Raw genomic sequence first — 17,500 nt, forward strand, 5'->3', positions numbered from 1 at the left:
GGGGTTTGAAACATGATACGGTGACATCATCACGCCTGCCTCAACACGACACGACATACCAGGAGTGTGTGAAGAGTTTCCAGACCAGACTCTTCCTGATAAGGAACCCAACAAAACTTTAAAGGCATGCGTTCATCGCGACCACATGCAAACGAGTGGCGTTCACATGGAAGAGGAATACATCATCCGGGTTTGCATGCGAGCACAAAGGAAGTACAGTATCTGAATGTCACACTAATGACACTGACCATCAACCTGTGTGTGTGTGTGTTTGTGTGTGTGTGTGTGTGTGTGTCTGCCTGTAAAGCCTTCAAGCTGCTAAAACCGTTCCAAACCTAACTTTAGTATTATTTCTATACTATTTTTTATACTATTCTACTCTGTTCAGTTCAGTGTCTGGTGTCTGTGATGTTACGGGTTTGTTTGTGATGCTCCTGTGCACTTCACCTGTGCTTCACATGAGTGCTTTATTTATTCAGTTTAATAAAGTTAAATAAAGTCCTCTACGTGCTTCATTGTGGAACCAACCCGTGAAACAACACTAGACTATAGAAGAAGAAGAAGAAGAAGAAGAAGAAGAAGAAGAAGAAGAAGAAGAAGAAGAAGAAGAAGAATGGATTGGATGAGCTCCTGTATTCTCTGATGCCCGAGGCCATCCTTGTCCCGGAGCCGATGCGAGAGCCGGTACCGACGTCGTCCCAGAGGCAGTTTTAGTGGAGTTCACTGGTGTGGTGTGGAGACCTGCCAATACTCCCACCACTAAAGATGTGCTGTGTGAGGTCGATCTAATTCCTCAAAGCCAATAAAACAAGGAAGCAAGAAGGTGGGAACCGGTGAACGTTCAACAACTTTAATCATATAAAAGAAACAAACACAAAATGAAAGTCAAAAGACACACATAAACAAAACGTAATGTCCAGGCCTGGTCCTCTCTCCCCCTTCACTGTCCTCCTTCAATGCTTCCGAAGCTCCTCCGTGAGAGATACGAGACCGGTGCAGGTGAAGCTCATTATCAATCACACCGCCGGCCCCGTGAAGCTCATTATCAATCACACCGCCGGCCCCGTGAAGCTCATTATCAATCACACCGCCGGCCCCGTGAAGCTCATTATCAATCACACCGCCGGTCCCTTGAAGCTCATTATCAATCACACCTCACGGCTCTCGGGCCCATCCTGCTCGCCACAGCCTCCAGTCTCCTTCATCACGGCTGGTCCTGCCCAGATCCTAGCGTCAAGTCAAGTCACCTTTATTTATAATAGCGCTTTTTACAATTCACAGTGTTTCAAAGCAGCTTCACAGAGATAACAGGAAGATAATGCAACAGAGTTTGTTCCTGCTGTACAGCAGCTCTAGAAGAAAATAGTGTCATTGTCCCACTTAAGTAAGTTCAGTGTTGATTGATTTCTGTTGTAAAAAAGTTATTAATTTAGTTAATTTATCTATACAGCCGCTCTGTAGAAAACCGTGATGTCATCATCCAGCTCAGCTCAGTTCTCATATAATGCTGTCAATGCAGCAGATCAATAATATTGTTGAATATTTAGTGTCTCCAACTAAGCAAGTCAGAGGCGACAGTGGCAGGAACTCAAACTCCATCAGTGACAGAAAGTTGTTCTGATTAAACAAAATCTTTCTTTTAGGCACACACTAGTCTCAGCCTCAGACGTCACGCCCATGGAACGTTGGCTAAACGTCTGATGCATATGGTACACTTAACTGGAAACGCTTCAGGAATGTCGAAGTCGTCATCTGATTGGTTGAATTTCATCGGATTTCCAGGGGGCGCGAGTGTCGCGTTTATTTTCGGTCCGCAGGGAAACAATGCGCAGACGTGTGATTGCGGAAGAAAAACTGTTGTGTTTACATGAGTGACAATGAGCATTAATCAAGATCAGCTAAACGTAGAAAGTATGCGAGGTTCACGGCATAGACTCTTTAAGAGATGTCCAGGAGTTTTGTTTCAGGCACTTAGTGGAGACTTGTTGCACGCCGGTCTGTTGTTGTGGGGACATTTCCACGCCCCGAAATGTGACGCTGAACGAAGCGAACTGTAATTTGGTTGTTTGACATGTCGGTCAAACGGCCTTATGGGCGGGCCTTGGCCAAAGAAAGCTGCTATGAATTCCAGACCTTCAGCCGTCAGTCTGAAGGTCTGGCTACGCGAGACTAGGCACACACAGACATCAAGAATCAGTGTATGAATCTCAACAATGGTGACAAACAGAACATTCAATTAGGGAAAGGAAATTTATAAGACAATTCAGATCATAATTTATTCATACCGAAATGCATGATGGGAGTCATGAATAAGTTTTTATTGGTGGCACCCAGAATGCACTGCAACATGCTTTATTATTGTCACCATTGTTGAGATTCACAGGCTGATTATTGATGTCAGTGTGTCTAAGTGAAGTAATTTTCAAAGTCTTTTGATCAGAACAACTTTTAAGAAATATTTTGGATTATATTTAAAATGCTGAAAATCATTAACTGTAGAATCACAGGCGGCTGTAATCAACATGGTAGACTTAACTCTCGAAACGAGATTTGTGATTCAGATCAAATTATGATTGTGTCAAAACATAACTAGCATAACCTGAACAACTTTTCTCTTGGGACCTGCTCGTTTTATAGCTGAGATATGACAGCCACAAACATGTCCCGAAAGTGGAGTCTAACATCAGCTAACATCAGCATTAGCATTAGCCAGATTGCTGCTAGAAATAAGCTCACGCTGCAAAGTGTATAAGCCACGACTGTCATGTATGATCACTCGAGTTTCTGTGAGATCTCTTGTCTGTGGAATTGCCACTACGAAATCGTTACTACAATCGGCAGGTGTGTGGTCTAGTGTCATGTGTGCCTGCAGAGGATTATAACGTTAAAAACTGTTTGAAACTGTCCTTATATCTGTGAAAACCGTCTAGCGTGTCCCAGGCCTTAGACTTCTATTTAACAGTGTCCTTATTACATATGTACATGTACGTACCATAGTAATAACAGTAAATTATGCATAATTACATGCAACTAACCCTCAACTAAACCCTAATCATATAGAAAGTACATGTTGTTAAGTAAGATTTTAATAAGACTTAAATATATAATTACACTGTAACAATGACACCTTCAAATAAAGTGTAACCGACTGCTAACGGAACCTCTACTTCACTGTGGAACATCTGTGACATTACGTAATTATATATATATATACACACTCTTATCACATAGACTGGTTTCAGGTTCATATGAGAGCAGTAATTCAAAGAAAAACACTGGAATATTTCATATATTTCACAACCACAAGAAACTCAAGAAACTTTCACTGTTTTTAATGGAGCTGTTTTGCATTATACAGTTTTTTTTGTTAAAAAAATAAAATAATAAATAGAGATTAATGTTTAAATGTAAAACCAATAAAAAAAATAAACATATCTAATATTTACAAAACAGTCGAGTCTCCTTCAAAAACTGGAAACAGTCTATTTGAAATTTATTGACCGGACACATTCCTCATAAAGTTCTCAAACACACATCACACATCCAGCGTGCTCGTAACAACTGAAGCCAAATCTTTAATGTAACCGAGTCACACACAGTGCTCGTGGATGACTTTACACAGCCGGACACAGACATCAGGCGTCCGTCTCACACTGCTGTCGAGTTTCTGCAGTGCTGCTGGACACTTCGGACTTGCTGGGAAATTCTGTGAGCTAAATAACCCAGATCTGAGTCCTCGCGGATCAGGGACAGGTTCAGCAGCTCGGAGGACGCGCCGGCGCCTCTCTTGCGGAGCTTCTTCTGCAGGCGCCGGGTCACTTGCTGCTGCAGGCGATGGATGGGAGTCTTGTACTGGACGTGCAGACCGGTCAGAACCGGCTGGAATAAAGCCGCCCAACCTGGAGGAAAAACCAGCGCATGAATGTTAGGATGACATTTAAAGGGATAGTTCACCTAAAAATTTTAATTAGCCCATGATTTACTCACCCTGAAGTCATCCTAGTGTATATGACATTCTTCTTACAGACAAACAATCAGAGTTATATTAAAAAACCTGACCCTGACGCTTCTGAGCTTTATCATGGCAGTGGATTGCAATCGGTATATTGAAGCACAAAAAAGTGCATCTGTCCATCATAAAAGTGCATCTATCCATCATAAAAGTGCATCTGTCCATCATAAAAGTGCATCTGTCCATCATAAAAGTGCATCTGTCCATCATAAAAGTGCATCTGTCCATCATAAAAGTGCATCTGTCCATCATAAAAGTGCATCTGTCCATCATAAAAGTGCATCTATCCATCATAAAAGTGCATCTGTCCATCATAAAAGTGCATCTATCCATCATAAAAGTGCATCTGTCCATCATAAAAGTGCATCTGTCCATCATAAAAGTGCATCTGTCCATCATAAAAGTGCATCTATCCATCATAAAAGTGCATCTATCCATCATAAAAGTGCATCTATCCATCATAAAAGTGCATCTGTCCATCATAAAAGTGCATCTGTCCATCATAAAAGTGCATCTGTCCATCATAAAAGTGCATCTGTCCATCATAAAAGTGCATCTATCCATCATAAAAGTGCATCTGTCCATCATAAAAGTGCATCTATCCATCATAAAAGTGCATCTGTCCATCATAAAAGTGCATCTGTCCATCATAAAAGTGCATCTGTCCATCATAAAAGTGCATCTATCCATCATAAAAGTGCATCTGTCCATCATAAAAGTGCATCTGTCCATCATAAAAGTGCATCTGTCCATCATAAAAGTGCATCTGTCCATCATAAAAGTGCATCTGTCCATCATAAAAGTGCATCTATCCATCATAAAAGTGCATCTGTCCATCATAAAAGTGCATCTATCCATCATAAAAGTGCATCTGTCCATCATAAAAGTGCATCTGTCCATCATAAAAGTGCATCTATCCATCATAAAAGTGCATCTATCCATCATAAAAGTGCATCTATCCATCATAAAAGTGCATCTGTCCATCATAAAAGTGCATCTGTCCATCATAAAAGTGCATCTGTCCATCATAAAAGTGCATCTGTCCATCATAAAAGTGCATCACTTCATACTGCTGATATTTACGGTACTTCCGATGTCACAGTCGCATAAGTTGTGCTTTAGACTTAAGTCGGATCTGTATGTTTGTTTGGCCGAAAGCTAGTTATTTTACTTTATAGAGTTTAAATATGAATATTTTTCTTACACAAACTCATCATTTTGCTTCAGAAGGCCTTTATTAACCCACTAGAGCCTGTGGAGCACTTTAATGAAGGACAGATGCACTTTTATGAGCTTCAATCTGATGGTTGAAATCCATTATAAAGCTTGGAAGAGGCAGGACATTTAATATAATAATAATATATTTATATATAATATATTTAATATAACTCTCATTAATATAACTCTGATTGTGTTGTCTGTAAGAAGAAAGCCGAGGATGGCTTGAGGAAGAGCTGCTCTTCTAAACTCTGAAGTGATCAGTGTGAGTGTGTGTACCTCTCTCTGCGAGTGTTCGGCAGCTCGCACACACACTGTCGTGCCATCGGGCCCCGGGCAGCATCTGGTGCTGGTCCGCATCACACACACTGTGAGGGACACACACTGCATGCGCTCGAGTGATGTCAGCAAACCAGCCGTCTGCGCAGACCTCACACACCGTGTCTTTGTGCGGCGTCCCTGCACACACACACACACACGATACATCACAATCACATAACCCCCGCAGACACACACACACACACACACACACACACGATACATCACAATCACATAACCCCCGCAGACACACACACACACACACACACACACACACACACACACACACACACAATACATCACAATCACATAACCCCCGCAGACACACACACACACACACAATACATCACAATCACATAACCCCCTTCAGACACACACACACACACACACGATACATCACAATCACATAACCCCCGCAGACACACACACACACACACAATACATCACAATCACATAACCCCCTTCAGACACACACACACACACACACGATACATCACAATCACATAACCCCCGCAGACACACACACACACACACACACACACACACACACACACACACACACACACACACAATACATCACAATCACATAACCCCTTTCAGACACACACACACACACACACACACACACACACAATACATCACAATCACATAACCCCCTTCAGACACACACAAACACACACACACAGACTGAATAACTGTGTGCGCAGACAGTGTGTCACCGGCGGTCATCACCACACGTGCAGACACTTAGTCTCTTTTAATCATAAATCATAATGATCATAATTATAGAATTCAAACTTCTACTGTTGCCAAGCACACAACTCTTGTTTAGGTGTGAGTGTATCTGTTGCATGGCAACCGTGAACAGACTCTGATGATGCGTTTCGTTATTAACTGTGAATCAGCAAAGTTTTATATTTTCACTGAAAGTACATTTAATAACACTATAATAACACTATAATAACACTATAATAACACTATAATAACACTATAATAACACTATAATTTACTGTAATGCTGAGGTCAAAACACAGTTATGCTGCAGCATGAGTTTATAATACAGCGAGTGACGCTAATTAATTATCAATGTAATATATATATATATATATATATATATATATATATATATATATATATATATAGGCCTATATATAGCCCATATATAAATAATATATTAATATATTAATAATATATATGTCATACAATAATAAAATGTGTGATATTAAGAACATTTTGAGTAATTCATGTATAACATATGCACACAACTTATTAACAACGTATATAAATGACTCATAGGCTATAACACACACACACACACACACACACACACACACACGTGTGTGAGTGTGTTTCGGCAGTTTCTCTCACCTGCAGTTTTGACCCCGTGTCCCGGTTTACACCCGGTGTGTCTCTTGCAGAAGTACTGGTCCCAGTAGAATCCGGGCTCACATTCACACACCGTGTTCGCGGTTCTGTTGCACGGGCGCGCGACCCGCTGGTGGTCCGAGCACGCGTCGCACAGCAGGCAGTGCGGGATGTAGTTCCAGAACTCGGTGAACAGACCCGGCTCGCACGCCACACACTCGGTCCGCTGGGAGCGCGTACAGTGCGCGCGCATGCGGGACCCCGGGGCGCAGCGGTCGCACAGGAGCGCGCCTCCGGTCATCGGGTCCCGGCGCTGGTACGAGCGATCATGCGCAGCCAGAGCCGACAGAGCCGCCAGAACCGGCACAACCAACAGTGAGAACAACAACTGGAGAGAGGAGACATCCGTGAAGCAGGAGACGTTACTCTCAACACTGATCACAGAACACTTCCTAACATATAATCATGAATCAAACGTGTTCTGTAAAGATGCTTTGAAACAATGTGTCGTGTGAAAAGCGTGATACAAATAGGCATGAACTGTCACTCACCATCCCGCGCGCTTGCCTGCCGGACTTCATTGATGAGCGCGATGCGCGCGCTTTATATAGAGCTCACACACACACGCACGCACGCGCCCTGAATCACATGAAGAAGAGGCAGCTCATCAGATGAGAATACCATAAAGGTGATGCTCACGAATATCGTGATGTGCTGAAACTCCAGCACCAGCACAACACTCACATTAAAGGAGAACATTATTTACACTGTTCATGGAGCGTTTCTGTTGTTTGACATGTTTTTGTTGGATGTTCGTCTGACGTTTTTTAAATGTTAGGCTACTTCTTGTTTCAGAACGTTCAGAGAACATCATTTGAAGAATGATACAATGTAATGTTTCCTCAGCCAGAAAGCGCTATATAAATACCTCATTCCATTCCATAATGTTTCATTAACATTCACATAACCAAGAAGAAACGCTTTTAAAACGTTTAAAAACTGGACATTTTTCAGAGAACATTCAGAAATGATGTATTCATCATAATGATGAAGATCTCGTTATTATCGATCAATTCACGCTGTTTACAGAGATAAAAACCCGCGAAATTTCCGATATTCATCAAACAGAATCAAAACTAAACCACTGTCAAAGGTTGAATTAATTTAATAAATTAATATTTTTTCCTTAAGAAAACCACAAACCATCATTTACATATTTACATTTACACTTACATTTATTCATTTAGCAGACGGTTTTATCCAAAGCGATTTACAAATGAGAACAACAGAAGCAATTAAACTAGCAGTGACAGAATCATGAGGTCATTTATTTAATTAGTGCACTTAAAGGCATGAATATTAATGTTGTTATCAATTAATAATTGATCTGAGAATTGACTCTATTGTCTGAAACTGACCTCATGCACTTCATTAATTTTGCAGCATTATTTCCCAGTGAAGCTTCGAGACCATCTGAACTGTATATCAATAATCTGCGTTTGATTTAGAACTCAGAATATTAGAATAAGTGTTTCAATGATACTAAAAACGCTGACGCATAGTGCACTTGTCATGAATAGCATTCCTCTGCTTTTGAAATATGACCCAGTTGACATTTCCGTATGATACTAAGCTGTCAATCATATAAATGCCACAATATTGTTATTTTTGTCCTGTTTTATCAGTCATGATTGGGATTTGCTGATTCATCGTCACACATGCAGCGTGATTGGAATCTCTGCATATTTACACACGATGACTCAACATTGAAAGCGCTTCTAATAACTGTTATTTAATGAATGTAAGAGTGAAAACAGTGAGTCATCTGCGGATCATTTCCATCTCCTCAGGTCTTCCTCATTGTTAGGGGATTCCACAAACATTTTTGAGTGATTAGTAATCAAACCTCATGACAGTTACAGTAACAAACACAGAGACTGACCTTCACATGATCAACATGAACTGATAAAGCAGATTCACTCCATATACAGTCATCTGATCCAGTTTACACTCCTTATCAAGTAAATGTAGAGAATAACTTTGATATTGTTAGTAATATTTCAACTAGACTGAAGCAGCTTTACTTGATTATACATCATCATTTATTATAAAAATCATGAGAAAAGAGATCATGTATGTATTCTCACTATATCAGACTATATGAGCCACACAAACCTGATGCATCAAATATGATACAAAACACATATGCAACGTTTTTTATTTAGATTTTATTAAGGTTCATCATTAAACTGTTGCATTTAAAATATATATATATTTTTTGACATCTTTCTGATTAAAATTTATTTTATACATTAAACACAGTTGCTCTGCTGCGCTTAAAGAAGATTAAAGAATATAGTCCAACGCCGTGGCACAACAAACACTCACGGTCCCTTAAGAGAGGTTTATCGCATTTCATGGAAAGACAGCATTATTGCATACAGCACGGCCTAAAGCTGAGATCTGCTTATTTTATATCTCTCTTAGAAGAAAACCAACACAATCCTAGGTATTTATTTGATACAGTGGCTAAACTAACAAGAAATAAAGCGTCAACCCCAGAAGTTTCCAAGCAACACAGCAGTAATGACTTTATGAACTTCTTTACTTACAAGATTGATAATATTATGGAGAAAAGTATAACTATGCAACCGTGTAATACAGTATCGCATCAGCGAGAGCATTGTAGTCTCCCTGAGGGAAAATCATATTAATTTGTTGCTATAGGAGAGGAAGAATTTTGCAAACTCGTCAAATCATCTAAATCAACAACGTGTATGTTAGACCCTATACCGACTAAGCTGCTGACAGAGATGCTTCCAGATGTCATAGATCCTCTTCTTCATATCATTAATTCATCTTTGTCATTATGTACCGAAAACTTTTCAGCTGGCCTGGATATGATTAAACCTCTTATAAAAAAAAAAAACGCAACTTCATCCTACAAAACTAGCCAATTACAGGGCGATCTCGAATCTGCCTTTTCTGTCAAAGATATTAGAAAAAGCAGTATCCTCACAACTGTGTTCCTTTCTTGAAAGAAATGATATCTGAGGATTTCCAGTCCGGATTTAGACCGTACCATAGTACCGAGACAGCTCTCGTTAGAGTCACACATGATTTACTCTTATCATCCGATCGTGGTTGTGTCTCTCTATTAGTGTTACTGGATCTTAGTGCTGCATTTGACACCATTGACCACAACATCCTTTTAAATAGACTCGAACATTATGTTGGCATTAGTGGAATTGCACTAGCATGGTTTAAATCACACTTATCTGACCGTTATCAGTTTGTAGCAGTAAATGAAGAGATGTCTTATCGATCACAAGTTCAGTATGGCGTACCACAAGGCTCAGTACTAGGACCGCTGCTGTTCAGCTCTATATTTCTTTGCGACCTGACGATACTTACCAACAATGTTCCCTCTAAGCTGCTAAGAAAGAATAAAATGCAGAGCAGACGCGAAATCCATTTGATTGTAGTTTAAGAGAGAAATATTTCCCTATAGAGTGAAAACTGGTAAGTTTCATAGAAAGAGAATGATGTGAGCGGCAGTGAGCCAAATCTGTCGCGGTAAAAATACTGTCTTGTTTGCAGACCAAATAGCTCATATAATACTAATATGTTTTGTGTAACGTTAGACTAAGTGAACAGCGCTGCGTTACCTCACAAGTTTAATTCGTCAAATAAACTGACCTGTGCGAGTAGTAATTCAGCAGTCACGGGTAGTTCGGTAGAATTAATCCTTTTTCCTTTATATCCGCGGGACTCGCGTGTGATCTGTCTATTATTAGCAATCGCGACAGCTTCACACCACTGTAATGTTAAAAAACATGAATGTTTTCACTCATCCATTAACATTATTAGATCCATCAGCTCGACAGCAAGTCCCAGCATTCAGCTCGTCACTGCGTCATCAACCTACGCCTGTGTTACTGTGAGAGGCTAGCGACCCCTAGCGGCGAAAAAAAGCTATATTGTAGCTTTAAAGCATTTCAACTGGTATGTTATATCACTTTAAATACTTCAATTAGTTTTTATATCATATTATGCTAACATTCTATTCTATTATAAGCCTAATAAAGAATTGATCTCACTAGAGGATTGTTTAGGGCTCCCCCTGCTAAAGAAAATATTGGAAATTCATAAAGGAATAAACAATCACTTAACTTTGATGGTTTAAGGGGGTTTACCTGTCACGGTGCGGGTTGTTCCTTGTTGTTGTCTGTCATGTGATTCCTTGTTTGCCATGTGTCTTGTTAATTGTCTGATCATTGTTCCCAGGTGTTTCTGATTAGCCACGCCCCCTTGTTATCTTGTTAGTCTTGTTTGCCTGTGTATTTATAGCCCTTGTGTTTCACTTGTTACCTTGTCAGTTGTTGTACATGTAATGGTTGTCTCTTATCGGTCTGGTTTTGTTCCTTTGTTCCCTGTTTTATGTGTGACTTCATTAAAATACCCTGCGTATAGATCCTCTGCTTCGCCTCCTGTCTTCAACACGTTACATTACCTTTGATGGTTTAAGAGGGTATTAACCAATAATTGCATGTACAAAAACACTTTATAGTTTTCCCAAACCATCTCAGTGTAAAAGCTTATTTTCTTTGATACTGTATTATTATATTATTGTAAAGAATTGAGCTCTCCTCCACAAGACTTTGTAAGTGATTTGTATAGAATGTATTGGTAAAGACTGGTACAGTTCTCAGGTTACTCCATAACTCTATAATACTCTATAATTCTCAGGTAACCTTAAATGTGCTTCATTTAGTGACTTCTTAATTAACTGCTTGTTTAAAAAAAATAAGTAACAAAAAAAAAGTAACAAAGGTCAAATAAAATAGAAATGGCACATTCAAGTTAAAAGAACGTCTCACACCTCCCTTCCAGACCCCCTTTACAAATGCTTATGAAGAATTTAAATATCTTGGTACTAATATCACCGCAGACATAAATAATTTGGCTACCAGTAATTATAATTATACAACTAAATTAATCTTTATTAATCTAGATAAAACCTTTGTTAAAAATACTATTGTGGTATGATATGAAGTTTTGAAACATATTGGACAGATTCCACAATTATCACAATTTACCCCTATTTGGGGAAACACTATGTTTACACCCGGGACACATGATGGTGGTTTTCAAATCTGGGCATCAAAAGGTTTGAACAAGTTGGCAGATTTATTTAGCAATGAAACTATGCTTAGTTTTCAGGAATTAAGACAAAAGTTTGATTTGCCTAAAACACATTTCTTTAAATATCTTTAAATTAGGAATTTTATCAATAAAACACAGCATAATTCTCTTCTCTTACCAGAGCTGTCCTCTTTATAAAAACTACTTTAAACCACCTTAATGGTGCTAGGCAGGTTTCCTTGTTTTATAAACTGATCTCCACTAACTGTAAAGAAATACGGAGAAAAAACGCTTGGCTTGGTGTCAAGATATAAGTGAGAATATAACAGAAGATGAATGGCAGAGTATCTGCTTAAAGGCCCAAACCCAGACAATTAATACCAGGTTTAAACTTCTGCAGTACAAGTGGATAATGAGAGTATACATAACTCCAGAATTGCTTCATAAATTTAATCCCAACATGTATAAAATGCAACCTAGAGATAGGAACTTTATACCATTGCTTGGAAGTGCCCTCAAGTTCAACTTTTTTGGGAAAAGGTTTTGAACTTTTTGTCACTGGCGGTGAAACAGAATGTCCCCAAATGTCCTAAACTTTGTATATTTAATATTTTCCCTGTAACTTGCACTTTAACTAACTCTGGTAAGAAAATGTTGACCTTCTGTTTATTACAAACAAAACTTAGTTGCTCGTCATTGGAAAAACACAGAAATTCCTCTTTTTTAAACAATGGTTACAGGAATTGTCTGGTTGTTTGGTTTTGGAGAAACTCACATATATTGTTAAGGGAAAACCTGGAAAAAATGTCAAATTATGGAACCCCTTTATAGAATTTTTGAAGGAAGCTGAACCAAATAGTTTATTTTCTGTGTAACCAGGTATAACATTCACCACGTTCACCATATTATGATATTAATGTACCATTGTCTCGACATTTGTGTAGTATAGATGTTGTTGTTTATTTTAATTTTTTTATTTAATTTAATTTGTATTTTTAGTGTAAATATTATTTTTATTTGTCTGTGCTTGTTTTAATGTAAATGTTTGTAAAATCAATAAATACAATGTTGAAAAAAAAAAAAGTTACAACTGCATGTTGAAACCATTGAGTTTCTACAGGTCAGGTATAAAGAATGTTTTTGCTCAGGTGGGGAAAATGTCCACACAAAAGAGAAAAGTTTTGCTTATCAAAAAAAAAAAAAAAAAATTAGGCAAGGCAAGTTTATTTATATAGCACATTTCATACACGTCTTCTACGTCAGTTAGGAACCTGGGTGTGTGTGTGTGGGTGTGTGTGTGGGTGTGCTCTTTGATACCAATCATTTGAAAGCCACGTGTAAAACTGCATTCTTCAATCTTAAAATGAATCTAAATTATGACATATGCTTTCAATGAAAAATGCGGAACATTTAGTTAATGCGTTCATGACCTCAAGGCTAGATTATTATAATGCTATTATGGGTGGTTACCATGCACGCTTAATAAACAAACTGTTTGTACAGCTGGTCCAAAATGTTCTTACCAGAACCAAGAAGTATGACCATATTAGTACTGTACTGTATAAAGCGCTGGAGAAATAAAGCTGATTGACTAGTTGATTTTAGAGTGAAATCTAGCAGTCATATCATGAACATATGAATCAGCCGTGGATAAAATCACACCATGTCAAAACTCAGATTGGAAATTTAAACGAGTCACCTGACAGCCGAAGCATCTCATGCAAATCATGTGCAAATGACAACCGGTGAGTCTGCAGACACAAAGGTTATGGGACACTTCATTTACATGCACACATTTATCAAAGCCACTCATTCGTGAAGGATCAATCCCATGATTCCACAGAAACACGCCTGCATGACAGTTCTAGAAAACCGGCGGGCTCTCTGTCAGCACTGGATTTCCAGGAATAATCAGAGTAATACACACAGCAAGTCTTGATGCACTTTGCTGGGTTTGTTCTGCTTAAGTACATAATCAACATAATCCACTAAATACTACAAACCAACTTCTGTTTATGTGGGGATTCACACACTAAATGACTCATAATTTCATCGGAACAAAATTCACACAACCACATTTTTTCACCGTTAAACCACAGAAATCCTAACAGATGATGATCTCGTATGAAATTAGACGTCTATATAATTATTGAAAACACTGACGGCGCATGTGAAACGTGATGTTATCATTAGTTATTACACGGCTCTGTGAAATGCTTGGTAATCCCAAAAACGTTGTGAGATTGTAATCCGCAGATAACAGCCGCTGAGAACAGAAGCACCGGCTCATCCGGGTCACTGAGGTCAGCAGCGCTACACACTCGCTAGGAACAGGGTTTCTTCACCCAAGTTTTGATTTTGGTGAGCTAATAAAATATTAAAACTCAGTCAAATCAATATTTTGTGTACCGTTATTTAATTATGCCATCCAGTATCGTGGACTCGCTCTCTCTTGTTTCATACGAACGCAGTGGCGGCCATTTTGTGACTATTGTTTTGTACACTGTTGGATTATAAAATACAAACAGGAACGATTTAAAAACAGTTATCTCTTATCTCCATGATTATTTATGTGGTGAAATGCTGTGTAATAAGTGGTAGGACTGAACCGTATCATTATATCCGTCTAGTTTGAGTTTGCTGCGCTAGCAACTTCGCGTTTAAAGACCTAATCAAATATTTCAACTCATATTAATATTTTGTGGGTAATTATTTATGTATGGCAAGTATCCGTGTAATAAGCGGGATAATGTACATCCAGCTGGTCGTTATCTCAGAATAAACCCCCTTCAGGTGTGTGTGTGTGTGTGTGTGTGTGTGTGATGCCAGAATAAACCCCCTTCAGGTGTGTGTGTGTTTGTGTGTGTGTGTGTGTGTGTGTGTGAGATGTCAGAATAAACCCCCTTCAGGTGTGTGTGTGTGTGTGTGTGTGTGTGATCTCAGAATAAACCCCCTTCAGGTGTGTGTGTGTTTGTGTGTGTGTGTGTGAGATCTCAGAATAAACCCCCTTCAGGTGTGTGTGTGTTTGTGTGTGTGTGTGTGTGTGTGTGTGTGTGTGAGATCTCAGAATAAACCCCCTTCAGGTGTGTGTGTGTTTGTGTGTGTGTGTTTGTGTGGTTGTGTGTGTGTGTGTGTGTGTGTGTGTGTGATCTCAGAATAAACCCCCTTCAGGTGTGTGTGTGTTTGTGTGTGTGTGGTTGTGTGTGTGTGTGTGTGTGTGTGTGTGTGTGTGTGTGTGTGTGTGTGTGTGTGTGTGTGTGTGTGTGATCTCAGAATAAACCCCCTTCAGGTTCGCCTGCTTTCTGTTGGAATTAAACCTATTTGAACGTTTTTCTTCTTCGGTTCACCTGCATACATTCTTACAATTATAATGTAAATCATATGTTCTCTATGTGAATATACAGTAAAGTGTAATTTATTCCTGTGATCAAAGCTGAATTTTCAGCATCATTACTCCAGTCTTCAGTGTCACATGACCCTGCAGAAATCAGTATAATATGATGATCTGATGCTCAAGACACATTTATGATTATTATCAGTGTTGAAAACAGTTTTGCTGCTTCATATTTTGGAGGAAAACATTATATAAAACCATTCAAAAATTTGGGGTAAGTAACATTGTACATTTTTTATAAATTAATACTTTTATTTAGCAAGGTTGCATTAAATTGATCTAAAGTAACAGAAAAAACATTAGTAATGATATAAAAGATTCTATTTAAAAACAAATGCTGTTCTTTTGAACGATGAAGTAGCAGAACTGCATGTTTCCAACATAATAAGAACATTATTAATAATTGAGCACCAATAATAACTGAGCAGCATCAGATTAGAACAGATGTCGATCTGTATAATGACTCTTCCATCTTCTGTAGAGCTGCTTCACCCCTGAGTCTGAGTTTGTCTCATATCTGATGAAGTTTCCATCAATTATTCAGTTATTTTCCTGCTTTGAAACGATCTGTACTGTAGACATAAAGCTGATTGACATTTAAAGACTAAAAAGGAGGAAGAAAAGCAGCCAACAATATTCACAGTGTACAATGACAGCAAGTTAGACAAGGAAATAAAAAGAAGAAGAAGAAGAAGATTGTTTTGTGCATGTGTGTATATATAAACTCAATAATAACATGTTCCTGCTAAGAACGCAAACCACATGATGACAGTGCAAGTGTAACACAATATTTAGAAAAGCCTCAAACACATTACCGCCCATTACGCCTCACTGACGTCCCGTCTGATCCGTAATGGAAGAAGCGAAGCGTCTCTGTCAGCGCTGGAAACAGGAATCACAGCTGGACGATGAATCACTGAACCACGAACTAATCTGAAAATCTCAAAGCAGTTTCATGACACGTTCCTGCAACATCCGCTGCATTAAAAGTCTTTTATTGGAGTCCTTACATGACAAGAAGTCAAGTCAGCTTTCTTTATATAGCGCTTTTAACAATACAGTATCACAATATCAATATCAATAATACAATATCAAAGCAGCTTTACAGTGATAACATGAAAATAATACAACAAAGTTTGTTTCTAGTGGAACATTGCGTCATCAGATCAATAATATTGCGTGTCTGCTTCACTGCGTGTCTTTTTACCGATTTATCAAAGGCCTTCGACACTGTGGATCGTGATGCTATTAAATATATTATTTAAAGGGAAGAACCCAATGTGTTTAGGTGGAAGGTTTTCAGTCAGATCCACTGTAGAGTCCCTCAAGGATCTGTGTTGGGGCCGCTATTATTCAGCATATATATATATATACATTATCTTGATTTTAATATTGATAATGCAAGGTTTAATTTTTATGCAGATGATACTCTTATTGGTTTCACTTTATTTTGACGGTCCCTTTAACACAGTCTGTTGACTATGAGTAACGTTGCACCTCCTCTAGTGTTAGTAGAGCATTAGTAGACTGGTAGGTTAGGGTTAGAATAAGTTGACATGTACTTACAAAGTTATTTATAGTCAGTAGAATATCTGTTGAAGGACCATCACAATGAAGAGTTAGCAGACATGAAGCAGTCAGTCTACTAATACTCTAATGAGAGTTAGTTGCAAAGTTAAAGTGTTACACTTATTGTTCAGCTTCTTCTAAGCAGCAATCTGTGGCTGTTTTACAATCTGCTTTCGATATCATCCAAAATAGGTTTTGTGTTGCTCGTAAATGATAAAAAAAACTGAATGTATGTTATTCTCCAACTGTAAAAGTTCTTCAGAAAATTCCATCACTCTTTGGACCTCTCAGGGGAGTCTGAATACATCATTATCAGAGTGCAAATACCTCAGTATTATTATATTATTAGCAGTATTAGTATTATTATTAAGAAGTCATGCTTCTCCTTTAATGTGAGGAAGAAACTAGTGTCTGTTAATGTTTGACCAGTTCTTGACTATGGGGATGTATCAGTAATCACTAATGTATCAGCACTCTCC

General features: G+C 38.6%; 1 protein-coding gene across 3 annotated transcripts; it reads right to left on the minus strand.

The window, feature by feature from the left end:
- Nucleotides 1–3,215: 3,215 nt before the first annotated feature.
- Nucleotides 3,216–11,148, minus strand: tnfrsf11b (tumor necrosis factor receptor superfamily, member 11b). Of its 3 annotated transcripts, none has more exons than XM_079591396.1 (6): nucleotides 11,110–11,148; nucleotides 10,613–10,732; nucleotides 7,465–7,552; nucleotides 6,917–7,301; nucleotides 5,510–5,689; nucleotides 3,313–3,899 (listed from the first exon to the last, which is right to left on the minus strand). In XM_079591396.1, the coding sequence occupies exons 3-6, from the start codon at nucleotides 7,492–7,494 to the stop codon at nucleotides 3,649–3,651; spliced, it is 846 nt and encodes a 281-aa protein (XP_079447522.1). In that variant the 5' UTR covers nucleotides 7,495–7,552; nucleotides 10,613–10,732; nucleotides 11,110–11,148; the 3' UTR covers nucleotides 3,313–3,648. The 3 variants fall into 3 exon arrangements, with proteins under 3 accessions (XP_079447521.1, XP_079447522.1, XP_079447523.1); XM_079591397.1 differs by having other exon boundaries at nucleotides 11,082–11,122; XM_079591395.1 differs by lacking the exon at nucleotides 10,613–10,732 and having other exon boundaries at nucleotides 3,216–3,899.
- Between the last annotated feature and the right edge of the window lie 6,352 nt (nucleotides 11,149–17,500).

This window comes from Phoxinus phoxinus (assembly GCF_949152265.1).
Source record: "Phoxinus phoxinus genome assembly, chromosome: 19".
NCBI lineage: Eukaryota > Metazoa > Chordata > Actinopteri > Cypriniformes > Leuciscidae > Phoxinus > Phoxinus phoxinus.